The 20,769-nt window shown below is 41.3% G+C and overlaps 2 protein-coding genes and 1 long non-coding RNA gene across 6 annotated transcripts in view; 2 read left to right on the forward strand and 1 right to left on the reverse strand.

The window, feature by feature from the left end:
* The window catches only part of sema5ba (sema domain, seven thrombospondin repeats (type 1 and type 1-like), transmembrane domain (TM) and short cytoplasmic domain, (semaphorin) 5Ba), a 200,155-nt gene extending 193,136 nt beyond the window's left edge, over window positions 1-7,019 (reverse strand). For all 4 annotated transcript variants that reach the window (XM_064944475.1, XM_064944477.1, XM_064944476.1 and 1 more), the window contains exon 1: window positions 6,877-7,019. The gene's annotated coding sequence lies outside the window, so the exon portion shown is untranslated. The remainder of the gene's footprint in view (window positions 1-6,876) is intronic.
* LOC135519311 (uncharacterized) lies at window positions 6,473-7,185 on the forward strand. The gene is made up of 2 exons (XR_010452283.1): window positions 6,473-6,549; window positions 6,918-7,185. It is a non-coding gene; the product is annotated as an uncharacterized LOC135519311 (long non-coding RNA).
* A 1,250-nt stretch (window positions 7,186-8,435) lies between these two features.
* The window catches only part of LOC135519312 (protein disulfide-isomerase A5-like), a 51,958-nt gene continuing 39,624 nt past the window's right edge, over window positions 8,436-20,769 (forward strand). Inside the window, exons 1-2 of the mRNA XM_064944478.1 lie at window positions 8,436-8,528; window positions 19,277-19,406. Coding sequence (XP_064800550.1) covers window positions 8,463-8,528; window positions 19,277-19,406 — 196 coding nt within the window. The 5' untranslated portion in view covers window positions 8,436-8,462. The remainder of the gene's footprint in view (window positions 8,529-19,276; window positions 19,407-20,769) is intronic.

Consider the following 20,769-nt stretch of genomic DNA (forward strand, 5'->3'; position numbering starts at 1 on the left):
ACACACACACACACTCTCTCACTCACGCAACACACACAGTCAGAGAGCTCCTCCTTGAACACAGGGGTATTAAATCACTGGAGCAGGGATAATGTTCCCACCATCACCACAAAGCCTCTAACACCCATCTCCTAACACAGTCCTCCGGGTCGCCTGTTCCTCTCAAAGAGACCCCTTTCCTAAAGCTTTGGGGGGGGGTTCACCATTTCACTATCATGCATCAATGGGAATAGTGTTCCTCCCCCCACAATGGCCAAATCAACGGTGGGAGCGTTTTCTGCCTCTCCCCCTTTCTTTCTCCTCCTCATTGAGGCCTTGTAGGGCTGAACAGGCACATGCCTTCACGTTGCTTCATGTACAACTACAGCTAGACTTCCTTTGACAGCAAGGGGGTGCGACAATGGTCAGAAATGTAAAAACTAAAGCTGAGCGCATTCATAGTCTCTAGTCCAACAACAAAAGCATATCAACAATACATCATTTATGTGGTCATTTGAGGTTAGGATGAGATACATACACTATAGTGCCCCTTCAGGACCATAACAAACATACATGTGTGCAAGTAACAATGATTATAACAAGGTCATTTCAGGGCAGAACAATCCCTTCATAAACTGTTGACCAGAATGTCAATCAACTGAATTTCAGCACTTAAAGAGATATTTTTTTTAACTCCTGGACTTTAAATGGCCATTGTCTTCTCTTTCTTCTCCAATCTGTCTTTTTACGTCATTAAGGATGGGAGGATGAGGAAAACAATAACAACAAGGACAACATCGATAAGACTCTGCAGACAAATTGAGTCTGTTCGCTCGCATCAAGCATTAATTAAGGGTTGCACACAGTATGCGGCCCAGAGGCAGAGCGGCCATATCGGATTTCACAGGCTGGTGCAACTGGCTAGAGCAGTGAACCGCAGAGACCAGGTTACACACGGAGGATCTGTCTCAAATGGCACCCTATCCATAGGGTTCTGGCCAAAGTGCACTACAGCGAATAGAGTGCCATTTAGGACGCACACAGACAGACACTGAAGACCATGCCACATACACAGCATTCAAACACAATGACCACCATGGGTCCTGAGAGATTGAATGGGTCCAGTCAGAGTCCAGAGACACTTCATATAATAATTCATTCACATTCTATCCATGTATTCTCTGTGTGCGAGCAACCTCTCCACCCAGAGAGAAGCCCCACGTAGGCTATCCCTTTTCTCACTAGTCTAGATTGTCTGATGATAAAGCTTTAAAAATAACTTTTCATCCGTTCAACACTCTACCCTCACTTCCTTATTGCCTTAAGGCCGAAGAAAAGTCCCTGTATTTTGCTGGCAACGAGACAATAAAAAATAGTCAAACTATCCCAGAACCAGCCTTCATTTTTCCTGCTTAATGGCAAGTGAAATAATGAATCAAACAAGCAACAGGTCCCAGTTATCACTCTGCTAAATAGGCACTTTCCATTCTGTTATCTTTCCCCCTCACATGAGAAATCTAGGGCCCTGACCAGCTGTCTACAAGGGCACCAGTATTGTTACTGTCAACAAGCAGCAGATGAAATACAATGGGGTCCGAAGTTATTAACACCCTTGATAAAGATGAGCAATAATGAACAATAATGACTGTATAAAATAAATTATTAACATACTGAGCTATATTGTATGAAATTATATTTTATACTAATACAATTGCTCAGAGAAATATATTTTGTTTAACGGGCAATATATCTTTTTCCTCTCAACAACATAGTGGTCAAAATAAGTGACACACCTGTTTTGAATACCTCACCTTGTGAGAATAACGGAAATTAGCCTTTTTCTACAATGTAGATCCTTCCCCACATTGGGTAGGATCTTAAGGCTTGCACACATCACACCGAATGTGGATCTAGTGTATTTTAGGTACCACCCTCAGTACACCTGAATCACAACATTTTCATGCAATTCTACATCGATGCTCACTCAGTTCTCAAATTACGGCCGGCACACTGTTCAAAGGTGCTAAGTACTCTCAGCCAGCAAAAGCTATTGGTGTGTCTGAGCCCCTACATCATTCCTCCATACAGAATCCTTCCACATCCTTGATATCCTCCCTCTGTACTTATGGACTGCCCTCTTCAATTCAAACCACAGGTTTTAAGTCCGGAGACTGAGATGGCCATTGCAAAATGTTGATTTTGTGGTCAATTAACCATTTCTTTGTGGATTTTGATGTGTGGTTAGGGTTATTGTCTTGCTGGAATATACACTTGCGGCCAAGCTTCAGCCTCCTGGCAGAGACAACCACGTTTTTGGCAAAAATGTCGGTACTGGGTAAAGTTCATGATGCTGTTGACCTTAACAAATGCCCCAGGCCAGGGGAGGCAAAATAGCCCCATAGCATCAAAGGTCCACCATAGTATGTTACAGTAGATATGGGGTTCTTTTCTGCTCCTGCATTTTCATTTCGACGCCAAACCCACCACTGGTGGGCGTGGCAAAAGAGCTCTATTTACATGTCATCCTGACCAAAGCACCGGTTCCGATCCAAGTGCCAATACCATTTAGCAAACTGCCGGTGTTTACAATTGTTGGATGACATGAAAATAGAGCTCTTTGGTCACACAGAGATGGATTTGAGGCAGAGCCAAGAGTTTAGGGAGTTGGAGACAGTCTAACCTGTCCTCCTTACACCAAACAAGCCCCATGACAGTCCCATCAGGGAGGAAATCTATCATCAGCACCAGTGGACAAACAAACAACTGAAGGATCTCCAGATAGATGGAATGGCAAAGAAGGGCCTTCACAAGTCATTGTGGCTCAAGCTATTATTCCAATGTATTTACACAGTGGATGGCGATGGAAGGACTTGACTGTGTTTGGCATTTGTGTTCAGAATATTAAACATTTGATAGTAAAGGACAGGTGTCTGCAAAGCCACAAAACAAGGTGGGTAGCACACACACACACACACGCACTGACACACACACACCTTTAGATCTAGCACCAATACCACCAAACACATCAGAGAGAGGTTTTCTCTGAAAAGGCATGTGGGTAGCTACGTAGTTGGGGTTTTTCTGCTCACCACTAACCCAATTACCAAATGAATAAAAACTGAACCCCACTTTTAAAGGATAGATCACTCTCCCTCTCCCTCCAACGGCCCACAGCACTGAACAAAGCTCAACAAGAAAAACCAAACTCCCTAGACTGGAATGAGAAGGATGTACGACAGAGCCAGACAGCCTTACAGCAGTTCTGTTGGTATCTTTACCAAGTCAAAGTATGGCATTGGCAAGTTGCTTAGAAAGTAGTGGCATACTTCACTCACAATTCCACCATTGTAAAAGCGTGGATTATGTAAACAACTTATCTGTGCCAAGCGACAGATCAATAGGTGAGGTGCTGTATGTTTATTATTGTCAAGAGGCATTCCTGACAGAATAACTCAGGGGCATTCTAACGATGAATCTGTCTCTATTGTGGCAGGAGTCCCCTTGAATACCAAGGGTTGGCTATTCAATATGCTTTGAGAGAAATAACACTGGCATAACATTTCATTATTATGTAGAACCTATGAAAAACGTAGTTCAATCAACATATCATTTATTTCTGGGCCCAAAAAGGTGTTTTTTTTTAAATCATATTCTCACATCAACATTAGCTGGCAGCTGCACATAAACTAAAGTGATTGTGTGCAATTGAAATGGAGCTAAACCTCTGCATGCGCCTTATCTCTCCCCTATAGTACACAACACCAGATCCACTGTATCTTCAGAGTCTTCGTTATCTCCTCTGGCTCTGACACGCACGCTCTCCTCTGGCATCCAGCAGTCAGGACTATATTGAGCATGGGCTGCGTCTGAAATAGGGCTCTGGTCAAAAGTAGTGCACTAACAGGAAATAGGGTGCCATTTCGGACGTATTCATGGTCTCCCATTTTTCCATCCAGGTACTGATATCTAACTGCAGCTGGCAGGTCGGTCCGATCAAGTTCCTCGGTCTGTCTGCATTAAACTTTTATCTCAGTTGTCCCCTCTCAATTGATGCGCCGACTAGCGACGTCAGAAATAATTCATATGGCTTAAATATGCACCATTAAAACTTTGATGAGCGCCAAGGACTCATTCCACCCATCCGACATATTAATGAATAGAAATAATTTATGCTGATATCAGATGGCTTTTGACATTGCCATCCCCCCATATAATAGATATGTGGACACCATGGTTACATAGACCACCACTATAGTCGTCTGTCCACAAGGCTTGGTGTGTGTTTGTCTCAGAGAGACCCTTTTCTCAGTTAACCCACCAACCGAGAACTGTCAAGGGCCCTCATAAGTTCATTAAAGATGAAAACCTTTTTTACATTTGAAAGGACGGACTCAGGAATCTAAGACAGTACTTGAATTAACGTCCATCCGAGTAGGGGTTTGTATGAATAGTAATAGAATGGGCAGGGCATTTGTTCAAGGCATGGTGCTGTAAAGACTTCAGTGAACTGCTGAACAAGGGCTCTAGTCCAAAGTAGTACACTATAAAGGAAATAGGGTGCAGTCTAGGATGCACACCAGATGAGCATATTTGTTTGCTCGGGGCAAACTGGAGACTAAAAACATTACCCTGGTCTCATTACAGGTGTCTGATGGAAAACAGTGTATACATCCAGGTTTGAATAAGAATTAGATAGAATCAAATCAGAAATAAGCAATGTGTTTATTATGTGCAACGCTGTGTGACTGTGAGAGAAGCTGTCAGCAGAGCAGTATGCTTCCCCTTAGTTCACTGATACCGTGATTGTTTCCCAATGCTATTGTGAATGGCTGGAAAATCCCTTTGCATTGTTACTGATACACTGTCTATACAAAAGCCAATTAATGCCAGATAAAGGGAGGATTGTGTAAGTTAGAAACAAATTCTCAACTTTCATGGTGCTTAATATAGGCTATAATGGAAATATTATAGGGAAGTGAGTATCCAAGAGTTGAATATAAACACGAAAAGTAATAGGGAAGTGACAGCAATAAGCAGCAACTTTGAAAATAGTTTACTACCAAGCGCATTTAAAGTACTGTAATTACAATTAACCTATTTTTATGACAGACTTCTGAGTATTAACAAACGGACTAAAGATAAACGAACCAATGGCTCACGGGCTGAACTAATACATTTGACATGCAGATAACTTAGTGAACAACATTCAACAGCGTAGCCGCAATTCGTTAATTAACAGGAACAGATGTGTCTGCAGAGGTTCCATAGACAATCCATTCCGAAAATAAACGATAAACCTTGGATTTCGAGTCAGATGGCATCACTGTCCTCACTCTGTAGCCCAACAAAACAACATTTTTCCCGACAGTATTTCAGGGCAATTCAAGCACGACAAATAAGAGGAGATTTCATATTTAGATAAAGTATTCAAAAATATGAAAGTATACGAAAATATGTCAGCAATGCAGGTGTACATGCTTTTGGCCACATTTGCTTCCACGCTCTCTCTCCCTCTCACCTACCTGTGGTTCTACAGCTGTGCAGCTTTGCAGAACACTGCCCTCTATCGCGCTCTAAAAATGCAACATTCTCAAATGGATCCAATACCAATTTTAAACGGAGCCTTGAACTTGAAAAGCAATCCATTGGTGTTTTAGCCTAGTCGTCATTATTTACATTTTCTCTGTTTGGATGTGTTCTAATACCTGAAGTAATTATATGTTATTCTATGCAATGTGGCCGCAGGGTAAACATGGCTTGCAGAATAGAAGTGTCTGAGATGCGTAAAGGGGAGAAAGATTTCACCTACCATAAGAATCAATGCTAAATTCAGAAATGTGACATTTACTGTATTCGTTTATAGTTTTTAATTTCTACAAACTAATAATGAATCAACTTCACATCAAGGAGGAATAAGGGAAGGCAACTCGCGGTTGTTGGGAATATAATGTTCTCTGTGCGCAACGACCTACCTTCGCTCTTTTTGTGTGTGCAAAATCCGCAAGCTGTAAAACTGATATTTAACAGGTATCAGCGGGATGCCAGTAATACATCTGCAATATTATTATACATCCACTATCAACTTGGCACACATGCCGTTGCGCAAGACTAAAGAAAAAGGACAACCGGTGCAAGGTCTATTCTCCAAGCTGCATGAGTCATTGCAATGTTATTTTATGACACTACTTTTTTCATTTATTTGAGAAAAACAGACATTTCTAATCACAGGACAAAATAGATAACGAAAGAAAGAGAAAAGCGAATGTGGAGAGTCTACTCTCTGGACCTCTGCATCTTTCTAACCTTACCCCACGGGTCCTGATTACGGACAGCACAACACAATTAAGTTTACAACAGTGGAAATGTGGCGGTAGGTTCCTGCAGCCCAAAAATGCCTCTGATCCTCCGCTGGACGTGAGTAGAAAGTAAAGCTCGAGCGGTATAAAAGACCCGCTAACTGCTCTGAATTAACATAAGATATTAGGGAACAAACTACGACGCCAACAGTGCCCTCTATTCAAGGTATGATTACATTGACAAGATAGGAGGCACACAGAAATACTGTTATGTGTAAGTAACAGGATTTGTTAACTGAAACTTCTAATTCATTGCATGATAAATGATTTGGATGTAAAATGTGGAAACGGTGCTCAATATAAGCTATTATATCAATACTTTGACAAAAAAGTGTTTTATTCCTTATCTATAACTAGCTCCATTTTGGAAAATTATAATCATTCCAGAATAAAATGTTTATTGGAAAGTTAGGCTATTTGTTCATTTATTTTTAAAAGTTCAATTTAAATCGAATTACTATTGTGCCATCGCAAATATTCCAATATGACAAAGAGCCATGCAATTCAATAGTCCAATAGATACATGAACGTGTATTCTTACCTTTGATGTTTTTTCTAACTTGTTCTAAATGTCACGCAAAGCACGAGGGCTCTCCTTGATTCTTCAGGCGTAACAGAAGTCTATCTCCCTCTTCTCTCCAATGTCTCGATCAAAACGACCTACAGCTGGTTTACTGCGCTCTCTCTGCGAGTTGGAAGCTACTACAAGGACCATCGCAACTCTAACCGAGAGGGGTGCACAAGAGAGAATTTGCTATAAAAAAAATGACAAGCGCATATACATACTTGGAGTTTGGAGTAAAGGTTTGTGATGACCTCCCTGTGTTTCATATTAAAGACACTTCACTAACGTGATTTGTTTAATTATTATCTGGTGATGTGCAATAAATGTTATTTTACTCACAAAAACACCCCTCATTGTTCATGGTCTCCCCGGATGCTGATCTTCTATGTGAGGTTGGTACCAATATAAAGCCTGACTATTGTTGTTTCTTAAGGGAACCCTTGTCAACCTGCTTACAATGACTTTATATCTGAATCTACGGAAGTTCAAGATAATTTTCACACGAAAAAAAACTAAAAACATTAAATTATCTCTGATGGCAGTTGACTTCAGTTTTGAAGTTTGAATAGTTTAGTTCAGTCAACAGTGGTCTGACTGTAGTGGCAATTCCTGATTTCCCGACACTAGCACAGGTTGAGAGCAGGAGCCTACATGATGCGCCCACATCGAGCTGCCTTTTCAGACTTGGATCGTTGCCTGAGTTATGTTCCCATTCATTTTCAGATAAATAACATAGACCTGGAGCAACTTTGCATTTAAATAGATTATGGTGTAAGGAGAGGTGCACTAGAGGTTAAGAGTGCTGGGTCAGTAACTGAAAGGTTGCTGATTCAAATCCCCGAGATGACAAGGTGAAAATCTGTCGCAGTTCCCTTGAGCAAGGCACTTAAACCTAATTGCTTTTGATAAAAGCATCTGGGGGATCCTGAATGGTGCAGTGGTGTAAGGCACTACATTGTAGTGCTAGAGGTGTCACTACAGACCCTGGTTCAATTCCAGGCTGCATCACAACAGCCGTGATTGGGAGTACCATAGGGCGTGCACAACTAGTCCAGTGTCTTCTGGGTTAGGGTTTGCCCTGAGGTAAGCTGTCATCGTAAATAAGAATATGTTCTTAACTGACTTGCATATTTAAATAAAGGTTAAATCTGCTAAATGACCGGCATAAGTCATGGTAGAATTGCAGGAAATTAGATTTAAAACTGCCCAAAACAGTATCCATCCCATGGCAGAATTTGTAGAATCACATGAAATTAGTTTCAAATCTGCTAAATGTTTAGATTTGGGGAAAATGTGATTTAAAAATGTCTCTACAACCCATAGCAAAATGTGAAGAATTTCAGGACATTAACTTTAAAAGCTGGGGTGGGGTCAACCAAATATCGTTGAGAGCTCTCAAAACTCTAGAAGCGTTTAAATGTCTGTGGCGCGGCCAGGGCCCATCTCTGGTAATGCGAACGGGCTATCCTCCAAAACTACATTTCCTAAGAAGCCTTGCGGGCTTCTCAAGAATCAGTGAAAAGCCCGATTGCGCGTGCGTATCCAGACGTGGCAACGGCATCATGGCTTCTTGGAACCGCTACGGGAGTGGGATGAGAGAGCTGAAAATGTACATATTCGTCTTGTTGGTAAGTTGTTTGCGCTCATTCTTTGTGTCATGTGAACAGAGACATGTTTGACTGTATATATTGTTCGTTTTATTTAATCTACAAAAGCCTGCCATGTATATTTTCCTGGTCTTTGTGCAGGGAGGCAAAGTTGACAGCCCTAGCAATTTTAAATCCGAGACTGAACATGAGGCTTGTAAATAACCCCCCCCCCCCCCCCCCAAAAAAAAAAAACAACAACAAGTGAATATAGTATCTTACTATAGTTTCTATATTGTTTGGTCAAAACGTGTAGATCCTCCTGAATGGATTGTCAGCACAACAGGCATCTAGTGTCCCTTTTCCGGGAATGGATATAGAATTCCTGTGATGACGTAAAGTTAACCTGGCTGGAACAACCTTGAAAATGGGTGGACAATTATTCCACATTCTACAATAGAACCCAATCTCATTTACATTGTTGCAGATCCATATTCAAGTTTATATTCCTCTTTTTCTACCTAATTGTCCTGCAAACCTTGGCCGTCTGTTTTTCATGTGCTTTCCTGGCTTCAAGGCACAGTGGTCGCTTTTTGCGCTGTCTATTTTGGGACACAGATTTTGGGAACAGAACTGATTTTGGCTGAATGCGTAAATTGGCCTCCTAAATTGAACGGTTTCTTTTCTTTTTGAAGTGTGACTGTGACAAAGACCACCCGTTGCTTTACTGTTCACCCCCCCAACAAGTTGCTATTTTTTTCCGGGGTGGGCATGGTTACGTTTGCTGAAAATGCCTTTTTGGAATCAGACAGCTAGGTGTTTGAACTATAGGTAGGGTTATTATGACTCATGGATGGGTATGTTGGCCAGTCATTTGAACATTTATTAAGATATGTCTACACTTTTATTAATATAACTACATTTATTGAGGAATGATTGCTAGAAATGCAACCTTGTTTGCGACAAATCTGACATGTTACGTTAGGCCTGCATTATTTTACTTTGTTACCAACACTCATCCCTTGATTGGCTGAATTGTGACATCATTCCAATCACACAACTTGTGCTCATGGACCTTTCCTGTTCAGTATCCTGTTTGGTGGTTTAGTAACTGCCATGTCAAACAAGGGTGGGTACTGCTCTTGTGTAATGGCAAGCAGGTGAAATTGAGTTTGAATTCAAGTTCTATTGTCACATGCACAAGAACAGAGAAGTGCTTAACTTGCATGTTCTACCCAACAGTGCAGTAATCAATATATAAATGCAACTTTTTTTTTTTTTTTTTACTGAGTTACAGTTCATATAAGGAAATTGGTCAATTGAAATAAATTCATTAGGCCCTAATCTATGGATTTCACATGACTGGGCGGAGGTGCAGCCATGGGTGGGCCAGGGAGGACATAAGCCCACCCACTGGGAAGCCAGGCCCAGTCAATCAGAATTTCTTTTACCCCACTAAATTGCTTTATTAGACAGAAATACTCCTCAGTTTCATCAGCTGTCCAGGTGGCTAGTCTCAGATGATTCCACATGTGAAGAAGCCAGATCTGGAAGTCCTGGGCTGGTGTGGTTACATGTGGTCTGCAGTTGAGGCCGGTTAGTCGTACTGCCAAATTCTCTAAAATTACATTTGGAGGTGGCTTATGGTAGAGAAATAAATATTAAATTCTCTAGTAACAGCTCTGGTGAACATTGCTGCAGTCAGCATGCCAATTGCACGCTCCCTTGATTTGAGACATCTCTGGCATTGTGTCGTGACAAAGCTGCACATTTTTAGTGGCCTTTTATTGTCCCCAGCACAAGGTGCACCTGTGTAATGATCATGCTGTTTAATCAGCTTCTTGATATGCCACACCTGTCAGGTGGATGGATTATCTTGGTAAAGGAGAAATACTCACTAACAGGGATTTAAACAAAATCTGGTCAAAAGTAGGGCACTATATAGGGAATATGGTGCCATTTGGGATGCAGTCATTGAGAGCCGTTAATCTTAAGCATCTCCTGAAATTAACGGTTGATAATTGAAAAGGGCCACAATAGTTTCCTCCCTGTCAGCGGTTTCATCAGAGACCATTTTATCATCACTTGGGGGTGTCTAAATATCAGCTAAAATGGTGTTATTAGATGCAGTGTCCTTAGCCTCTCACACACCTGTAGTTACATACTTATGTATGCATGTACATACAAACATTTGCATGGTCACACATAAACATGTAGGCCTACACACAGTCACACAGGGGGACTAACACAACGTACATACACACACGCATTCCCTCTACTGCTGTTCGAGTCATTAATCAGAGACAAAATGGAGTGTTTGACAAACCCACTCCTGATTTGTTCTGATTAAGTGCTCACGTTAAAACAACTTAAAATAGTATGCTGTTTATTAAGCAGATTTGTCACGCCAGATGGTGGGTACAGCGGGCGCCGATGAGAGTGTGTGAGATGACCGGCTGGGTTTCTCTCTGCTGGCTGCTTAGTTAGCATGGTATTTTTACACTAATGTAACGTGACACTTTTCTTTTAGGTAAAGGTAGGTGGGTAGTGTTCTAATAGACTTCCTGAATGTATTCAGGCGCTTTGGCTGTTTCCCAAGTGCTGCCCTATCTATTGCGCTACATATGGAATAATGTGCCATTTGGGATGCAGTTTCTGAGGAGCTCCTGCACTTAGGCCTACAGTACAGACAGCTGTGTACGTCATATCTTTATTGGATTTGCTGAGCTACGGCATATGTGATCAATAATGAAGGGATTTGCCATAGATTATAGTTCTGCACTAAACAGAATTAATGGGATATACCTAATATGATTTTAACATAACACCAAGTTTTTGTCACTTGCGCTGAATACACTGGCAATGCTTACAGTGAAGTGCTTGCTTACAAGCCCTTAACCAACAGTGCAGTTTTTGTAAAAAATGGGTATTAGGTAAACCAATAGATAAGTAAAAATAACAGTAGCAGAGGCTATATGCAGGTGGTACTGGTACAGAGTCAATGGTATACCGATTTATTTGAGGTAATATGTACATGTAGGATTAGTTAAAGTGACTATGCATAGATGATTAACAGTAGCAGCAGTGTAAGAGGGGTTGGTAGAGGTTTGGCGGGATACAATACATATTCCGGGTAGCCATTTAATTAGCTGTTCAGGAGTCTTATGGCTTGGGGGTAAAAGCTGTTGAGAAGCCTTTTGGTCCTAGACTTGACGCTCCGGTACCGCTTGCCATGTGGTAGTCTATAACTGGGATGGCTAGAGTGTTTGACCACTTTTTTTGGGGTCTTCCTCTGACATCACCTGGTATAGAGGTCCTGGATGGCAGGCAGCTTAGCCCCAGTGATGTACTGGGCCGTATGCATTACCCTCTGTAGTGCTTTGCGGTCGGAGGCTAAGCCGTTGCCTTACCAGGCAGTGATGCAACAAGTCAGGATGCTCTCTGTTGCAGCTGTAGAACCTTTTGAGGGTCTGAGGACCCATGCCATATCTTTTCAGTCTCCTGAGGGGGAATAGGCTTGTCATGCCCTCTTCACGACTGTCTTGGTGTGTTTGAACCATTTCTAGTTTGTTGATGTAGTCACCAAGGAACTTGATGCTCTCAACCTGATCCACTACAGCCCCGTCGATGAGAATGGGGGCGTGCTCGGTCCTCCTTTTCCTGTCATCCACAAGCTCCTTTGTCTTTATTGTGTTGAGGGATAGGTTGTTATTCTGGCACCACCTGGTAAGTTCTCTGACCTCTAATAAGCTGTCTCGTAGCTGTCAGTGTTCAGGCCTACTACTGTTGTGTCGTCTGCAAACTCAATGATGGTGTTGGTTGTGCCTGGCCATGTAGTCATGGGTGAACAGGGAGTACAGGAGAGGACTGAGCTCCCATCCCTGAGGGGCTTCAGTGTTGATCAGTGTGGCATATGTGTTACCTACCCTTACCACCTGCGGGTGGCCCATCAGGATGTCCAGGATCCAGTTGCAGAGGGAGGTGCTTAGTCCCAGGATCCTTAGCTTAGTGATGAGCTTTTAATAGCATTTCATGGCTACAGACGTCAGTGCTATGTGTTGGTAGTCGTTTAGGCAGGTTACCTTAGTGTTCTTGGGCACAGGGACTGTGGTGCTTGAAACATGTTGGTGTTAGACTCGGACAGGGAGAGTTTGAAAATGTCAGTGAAGACACTTGCCAGTTGGTCAGCGCATGCTCGGAGTACACGTCCTGGTAATCCGTCTGGCCCTGCGGCCTTGTGAATTTTGATCTGTTTAAAGGTCTTACTCACATAGGCTGTGAAGAGTGTGATACAGTCATCTGGGACAGCTGATGCTCTCATGCATGTTTCAGTGTTACCTGTCTCTGAGCATAGCAGTGTTTTTTTTTTTTTTTTTTTTAGCTCGTCTGGTAGGCTTGTCACTGGGCAGCTTGCGGCTGTGCTTCCCTTTGTAGTCTAATTGTTTTCAGCCACATCTGACGAGTGCCGGTGTAGTACGATTCAATCTTAGTCCTGTATTGGTGCTTTGCCTGTTTGATGGTTCGTCTGTCCTAGAGCAATTTCTTAAAAGCTTCCGTGTTAGTGTCCCACTCCTTGAAGGTGACAGCTCTACCCTTTAGCTCAGTGAGTATGTTGCCTGTAATCCATAGTTTTTGGTTGGGGTATGCACGTACTAGAGTTCAACCGACTAATTGGAATGGCCGATTTAATTAGGGCCGATTTCAAGTTTCATAACAATCGGAAATCGCTATTTGGTCGCAGATTTCTTTTTATATATTTCTATACCTTTTTATTTAACTGCCTTGTTCAGGTGCAGAAAGACAGATTTTCACCTTGTCAGCTCAGGGGTTCCAATCTTGCAACCGCACAGTTAACTAGTCCAACGCTCTAACCATTGCACTCCACGAGTAGCCTGCCTGTTACTCGAATGTAGTAGAAGCCAAGGTAAATTGCTAGCTAGCATTAAACTTAACTTATAAAAAACTATCAATCATAATCACTAGTTATAACTACTGAGTTTAGCAGGCAATATTAACCAGGTGAAATTGTGTCATTTCTCTTGCGTTCATTGCACGCAGAGTCCGGGTATATGCAACAGTTTGGGCTGCCTGGCTCATTGCGAACTAATTTGCCAGAATTTTATGTAATTATGACATTGAAGGTTGTGCAATGTAACAAGAATATTTAGACTTTGGGATGCCACCCATTAGATAAAATACCAAACGGTTCTGTATTTCACTGAAATAATAAACGTTTTGTTTTTGAAATGATAGTTTCCGGATTTGATCATATTAATGACTGGGGCGGGGGGGTTGTGTGTGTGAGATCGCTGTCCTGATATCCAGAAGCGCTCTATTTTTATTTTTTTATTGCTGTTATGTTTCTGCCACTGTAAACCCCCCCCCCCCCCCACAGACAACAGCTGCCATCTTCCAGCACCATCAGTTCATAATATTCTGTGATATTAGTGACCTTGGTCTTTTGCACTCAGCATTACCAGATAAGATTTATTTTTCAATTCAGTGCAGCAAGGACTAATGTCAGGGTATCTTAAACCATAAGCCTTAAGTGTACAGCCGTGGCCAAAAGTTGAGAATGACACATTAATTTCCACAAAGTCTGCTGCTTCAGTGTCTTTAGATATTTTTTGTCAGATGTTACTATGTAATACTGAAGTATAATTACAAGCATTTCATAAGTGCCAAAGGCTATTGACAATTACATGAAGTTGGTGCAGAGTCAATATTTGCAGTGTTGACCCTTCTTTTTCAAGACCTCTGCAATCCGCCCTGGCATGCTGTCAATTAACTTCTGGGCCACATCCTGACTGATGGCAGCCCATTCTTGCATAATCAATCACTTTTGCCTTATGGCAAGGTTCTCCATCATGCTGGAAAAGGCATTGGTCATCACCAAACTGTTCCTGGATGGTTGGGAGAAGTTGCTCTTGTAGGATATGTTGGTACCATTCTTCAGGGAGTTGCAACTTTTGTTCGATAATATTTATTTTTTTAAATTTAAATATCCATTACTCAATTTAGCTGGTGCGGTTCAGTCAATATTCCACTTGGTTTCCTTACAAAATGAATCCCAAATGTTACCAATAAACTTATCCAAACAAGTCGATCAACATTTTATAATCAAACCTTAGGTACCCTAATACGCAAATAAACAATCAAATTTAAGACAATCGTTATTGTCTTTTACCAGAGAAAAATGCCAAACAACGCGCTCTCATTCATGTGCTTGGAAACACTACAGCCAAAATGGGAGTCACCTAAAACTACAATTTCTGGCTAATTGTTTTCCAAAAATCAGCCTAAAGCTCTAAAGACGTCTAGTGGAAGCCCTATGAACTGCAATCGGGCACGATTTCGCCCTGTTATAAAAGTGCCAGCCATTGAAATCAGTCGTAGGATGAGATGTTTTATTTTAAAAATATATATTTTGTGGGGATGGTTTGTCCGGTTTCGCCTGCCATTTCAGTTCTGTTATACTCGCAGATATTGTTTTAGAAACTTTAGTTTTCTATCCAAATCTACCAATTCTATGCATATCCTAGCTTCTGGGCCTGAGTAGCAGGCAGTTTACTTTGGGCACGTTTTTCATCCGGACTTCAAAATACCGCCCCCTATCCCAAAGAAGTTAACGAGAGAATCACTGACATGATGTCAGCTTTTTTTTTTTTTTGTTGGCAGGGCTGAAATGCAGTGGAAATGTATTTTGGGGATTCTGTTCATTTGCATGGCAAAGAGGGACTTTGCAATTCATCTGATCACTCCATAACATTCTAGTATTTATGGAAATTGCCATCATAACTGAAGCAGCAGACTGGAAATTAATATTTGTCATTCTCAACTTTTGGCCATGACTGTATGGGCAATTCCATGGTAAGAGTGATGCTGAGACTCCTGTTTTGTCACTTTAAAATGTGTCAGACAACCAATGATTAGTGGACATTGTTAAAAGGAGTCCTTGTGCAGCGAGTTGTATGGTGTAAATTTGCACTAATGGTTTTGGTTTGACATCCATTTTAGTGAGAGTCTTAGCTTCACTGTTGCTGTGGAATTGCCCAAATGCAAACAAGAGAACGTGATTTGGTGAATCATAGTGTAGCAATAGGCTTAGTTTGAGTTGTGCATTGTGGTAAAGGGAGTAGGCATATCTTCAGAAACATCATACATGTGTACAGAACAGCTAGCCTCGCTCTTCAGCTTCAAACACTCACCAGAAAGAAATATACAAATTAGAGGTTGACCAATTATGATTTTTCAACGCCGATACCGATTATTGGAGGACAAAAAAAGCCGATGGCGATTTAAAAATGTATTATACAGTATATACACTTGTAATAAGGACAATTGCAACAATACTGAACACTTTTATTTAAACTTAATATAATACATATGGGCTTTTGGCTGGGTGTTAAGGTGATTCCAAAGGTTGGTATTTTTTGATTTAGCCGTTGCTGACCCCATGTTTACATCTTTATCACAAATAAGACACCTTGCTTTCCCTGGTGCCAATTCCATGTAATAGTCCCACACTGGTGCTCTGCTTTTCTCTGCCATCTGTAAAACACACACAGCTCTGAAGTGACAATGATACTGAAGTCTGCTTAGGAGACAAATACTCAACTGTTTGAATAAAAATAAAGTTACCTGTGAATGTTGAACAAACTGTAATTTCTATATGCAGGATATCCTATTTTAATAAAGGACATGGTAAGAATTGACTACCAAAGTGCGAGTCATAATTCCCATGACACCTAGCAAAATCCGGAAAGCGGTTCCTTCATTTATTCCATATGATATTTTTAGATTCACTTAAAATAAGGTCTGTTTCATGTAGGCTTACACCACCTTGCCAATTTTATAACTGTGTAGATATCCATAGGACAAGGTAACTCTGATCAAGATTGGCTAAATAAGTGAAGGGTTTTTTTTTTTTTTTTTAGAGTGGATTTATGAAAATATTTTGACAAACGTTACCTTATCCTAGTGAGATTTACACTGGTATCAAAGCGCAAAGACGGTTTAAGCCTGCACGAAACACAGACCTTATTTGAAGTAGATCAAGACATGAACGGTAAAATAATGAAGGAACCCCTTTCAAGTTCAGCCGCAAGTTATTACAGGAATTATAACGCGCCAACTATTTATCTCTAAAACATATAACTGACTATTACAAGCCTGCTGCTGCCTACCACCCCCTCAGTCAGACTGCTCTATCAAATCATAGACTTAATTATAATAGGCTCGTATTTCTGTTAGTTTCCGGATTTGACCCATCACCTCAAACAATGTTTATTCCGTTCTGTATTTTATCTAACGGGTGGCATCCATGAGTCTAAATATTCCTGTTACATTACACAACCTTCAATGTTATGTCATAATTATGTAAAATTCTGGCAAATTAGTTCGCAAAGAGCCAGGCTGCCCAAACTGTTGCATAAACCCTGACTGTGTGCAATGAACACAAGAGAAGTGACAATTTCACCTGGTTAATATTGCCTGCTAACCTGGATTTATTTGAGCTAAATATGCAGGTTGAAAAATATATGCTTGTGTATTGATTTTAAGAAAGGAATTGATGTTTATGGTTAAGTACACATTGCAGCAAGACAGTCGTTTAATGCTAGCTAGCAACTTACCTTGCCTTACTGCTTTCGCGTAACGGGTAGTCTCCTCGTGAGGCAGGTGGTTAGAGCGTTGGACTAGTTAACTGTAAGGTTGCAAGATTGGTTCCCCGGGCTGACAAGGTAAAAATCTGTAGTTCTGCCTCGTTCCTAGGCCGTCATTGAAAATAAACTGACTTGCCTAGTTAAATAAAGGTGTAAAAGAAATCTGCCCCCAAAAATTCAGATTTCCGATTGTTATGAGAACTTCATCGGCCATTCCGATTAATCAGTCCACCTCTTAATACAAATACATAAAAAGCTAATTGTCTTATAACCAACCACATGAAATAAGTGCCTGACATCCAAGGGGACTTAAATTTTTCTTCCCCTCATTACTTTCTCTGCTCACTAGAACATCCCTGAGGCTATGGACATGAGCTAGGCCTTTTTTACCTCTTCAGCTGTGGATGATTAGCTGCCTAGCATGCAGTGTATTCCCCCTGTCTGTTCTGTCTCCATCGATTGGAAGTCTAATCTCTAGTCTGAGACAGTCCTCCTGCTGTTCACTAGATGTTGCTAATATAACGGAGGGGATTGCAGAAGCAGACCGTCATTAGGGTGCTGCTCACATTGACATGGGACAGTGACATTATGTCATGTAGCCTTAGCCAAGGAGTAGGTACCTAGGTAAGGAAACCAACCAATGCACTGATTGCCCAGCCATTGTTGCAGTATTGGCTGCCTGTCAGCTGTCAGGGCATGTGATGCGTGAGCGGCGAGCACTACAAGGTCTATGTTCCAGGAAAGGTTTTTGCAAATCTTCTACTCGTTCTGTGTAACTCCATCCATGCTGATGTCTGTGTCCTTCCTCGCCTCCGCATCCTCTCCCAACCTCACATTTGCCACTCTCCATAGTGCTGCTTTCATTTCACCATAACACTATGCTGTCCATCAATTTCCTGTGAATGTAATTGTGCTCTTTGTACGTTTTCACTCTTATCTTCTCAACAATATGCGCTATGCACACCCACTCTAGCCGCAAATGAGCCTGGAGAAATGTGATCGTGTGGGGGAGAAATCATACACCAGCCTTTCCTACGTTTCTAAAGGGTCTAATGTTAATGTAGTTGTGAAATAAGCCTGCTCTGCCTCAGCAGCTGAAGGCAGCTCTTGAACTATCAAATAGCTCAGGACTGACTCATTCTCACACTCAATCGTCAATATCAGTTATGTCCCTTGTCTTAATTTTTTTTTTTAAATTTTTTTGCATACAGTTGTTGCTTTCTGAGCACTCCTACAATGTGTGTGTCCCTCGGGATGGTTGAGATAATGTAGGCTAACATGATTAGCATGAGGTTATAAGCAACAAATATTTCCCAGGACACATCTGATATGAGCAGAAAGCTTAAATTCTTGTTAATCTGCACTGTCCAATTTACAGTGAAATAATACCATGCTATTGTTTGAGTAGCGTGTACAATTATGAACTTAAATGTATTAATAAACCAATTAGGCACATTTGGTGTCTTGATACATTTTGAACAGGTTATGCAATGATTCATTGGGTCAGTCTAAAATTGTGCACATGCACTACTGCCATCTAGTGTCCAGAATCTAAATTATTTAGCTGGATAATACATTATGGCCTTTCTCTTTCATTTCAAAGATGATGGTACAAAAAGAAATGCACTTTTTTTTCCCCCTTTATTTTTTACCAGATCTGTGTTCTACTTTAGTTTCACATTTTCCACAAACTTCAGTGTTTCCTTTTCAAATAGTATCTAGAATATGCATATCCTTGCTTCAGGTCCTGAGTTACAGGCAGTTAGATTTGGGTATGTCATTTTAGGCAAACATTTTAAACGGTCTGATTCTTAAACTTAAGGTAAAATATTTAAACTCAAAATACTATTTTCATATTCACATATCTTGTACCTTAGACCCTATTTTACATAATCTATGTGTTTGTTGTGCCCACCATTGAGACCCTCAGTCACACACAATGCGATGGCTCAGTCTGTTTCACCTGATGCTGACCACCATAGGGTTTTGTTTTGCACATGAGGTGTCTGGCATCTCATATCACAAAAATGACCGTTCTTCTGCACTGAAGCATCCAATGTGAGTTATTCTGAATGAGTCTGCCTCTGAAATAATACAGTGAATGAATAAAATGGTATCTGTCTGCAGGTGTGCCTGGCGTCTGTGCTGCAGGCGGCGGTGAAGGTCTCTCCTCTGATAGAGAAGGTCAGCGACCACAAGGACTTAAAGAAGCTCCTGAGGACCCGATCTAATGTCCTGGTGCTCTACACTAAGTCAGGTGGGTTAGAACCAATGTCCTGGTGCTGTACACTAAGTCAGTCCTGTCAGGTGAGTTAGTGGGTGTACTTTAGGCCTTTGTAGACTGGCACAAAAAAAACTGTATTTATAAAGCCTCTCAGAATAGGAGTGCTGATTTAGGATCACCTCCATGTAATCTTATTCATTATTTAGGCTAAAGTGATCCTAGATCAGCACTACTGAGACTCTTTGTGAATATGGTCCCCAAGCTGCCTTTACTGTAAATGACCTCTTAAAAGTGTACTTATCTCTGACAATCTGTCATTTATAATGGTAAATGAATAATATTGGAAGGGCAGTGGTTATGCATCACACTGCTTGTTTATAATGACCTGCAGCTTATCTTGTTCTCTTCTATTCCCTGGAGTTGGAAGTGCTTCATAGAACAGTGTACTGAACAGAAAGACACCCAAAAGCTCAATGTGATCAAATGAAGCCATGAAACTACATTCACTGACAGCCATTAGGGAAATCACCATCTCTTGCATTTAATTACATTTTCATTAGCATATTTCAGGCCAGAAAGTGAGGTGTGCGTACAGTACATGCTGATCATAAACAATCTACGTCTCAAGGCCCCACCACTCCCATTAATTTTGTGTCGTGTGTACGGCTTCCTAATTCAGCCAGTGTTAGGTCATTGGATAAGACTTGCACGTATCGAACGTCACCCTGGGATTGATTGCTTGCCATTACTGTTGCGTTCTGGTTTTCTCCGAAGAGAAGGTTTAGGAATGTTTACTCCATTTCCTGCTGTCGGATCCTCTCCCTGACCGTCACTGGTGCATTACTTGGTTCCTTCACAAGAGGGGCCCAAAAAGCTCCAGAAGTATCTGCGACAGACTAAGTGTTCCGGTGCTTCCCATCTGCCCATCAACTTTTGAGACACCACCACCAACTTGAGGAAAAGTCTCTCCAGTAACTTGAACTCAACATATATGGTGATACAAACATTGGGCATTGTTATATTACCACCAACCAACCTGGTGTGATTCAGGACCTCCAGATGACCATGGCAATGCCCCAAAATGTACAATCGAGGTGTCCAACAATACATTTCACAACCTCTTCAACATTTATAGCATGTATTGTTGTGCAACAGAAACGGAAGAATCAGTGTGCTTGCTTCTCTGAATCCACGTTGTATCTCAAAGGACATTGTGTAATGCAGTTTATTATTTGATGGTTTCTCACTAGGCCTTGGAGTATGATGTGTTTATGATTTTTCTAACATGGTGGAAGTAGTTTAGTGACGACTCTGTTAGGTGATGTGTGAATCGTATGCTCTCCCAGAGACTAGGTCTATTGAAGTAACACTAGGTTAATGTTCATGGATACAGTAC

This window comes from Oncorhynchus masou, chromosome 29 (genome assembly GCF_036934945.1).
Source record: "Oncorhynchus masou masou isolate Uvic2021 chromosome 29, UVic_Omas_1.1, whole genome shotgun sequence".
NCBI lineage: Eukaryota > Metazoa > Chordata > Actinopteri > Salmoniformes > Salmonidae > Oncorhynchus > Oncorhynchus masou.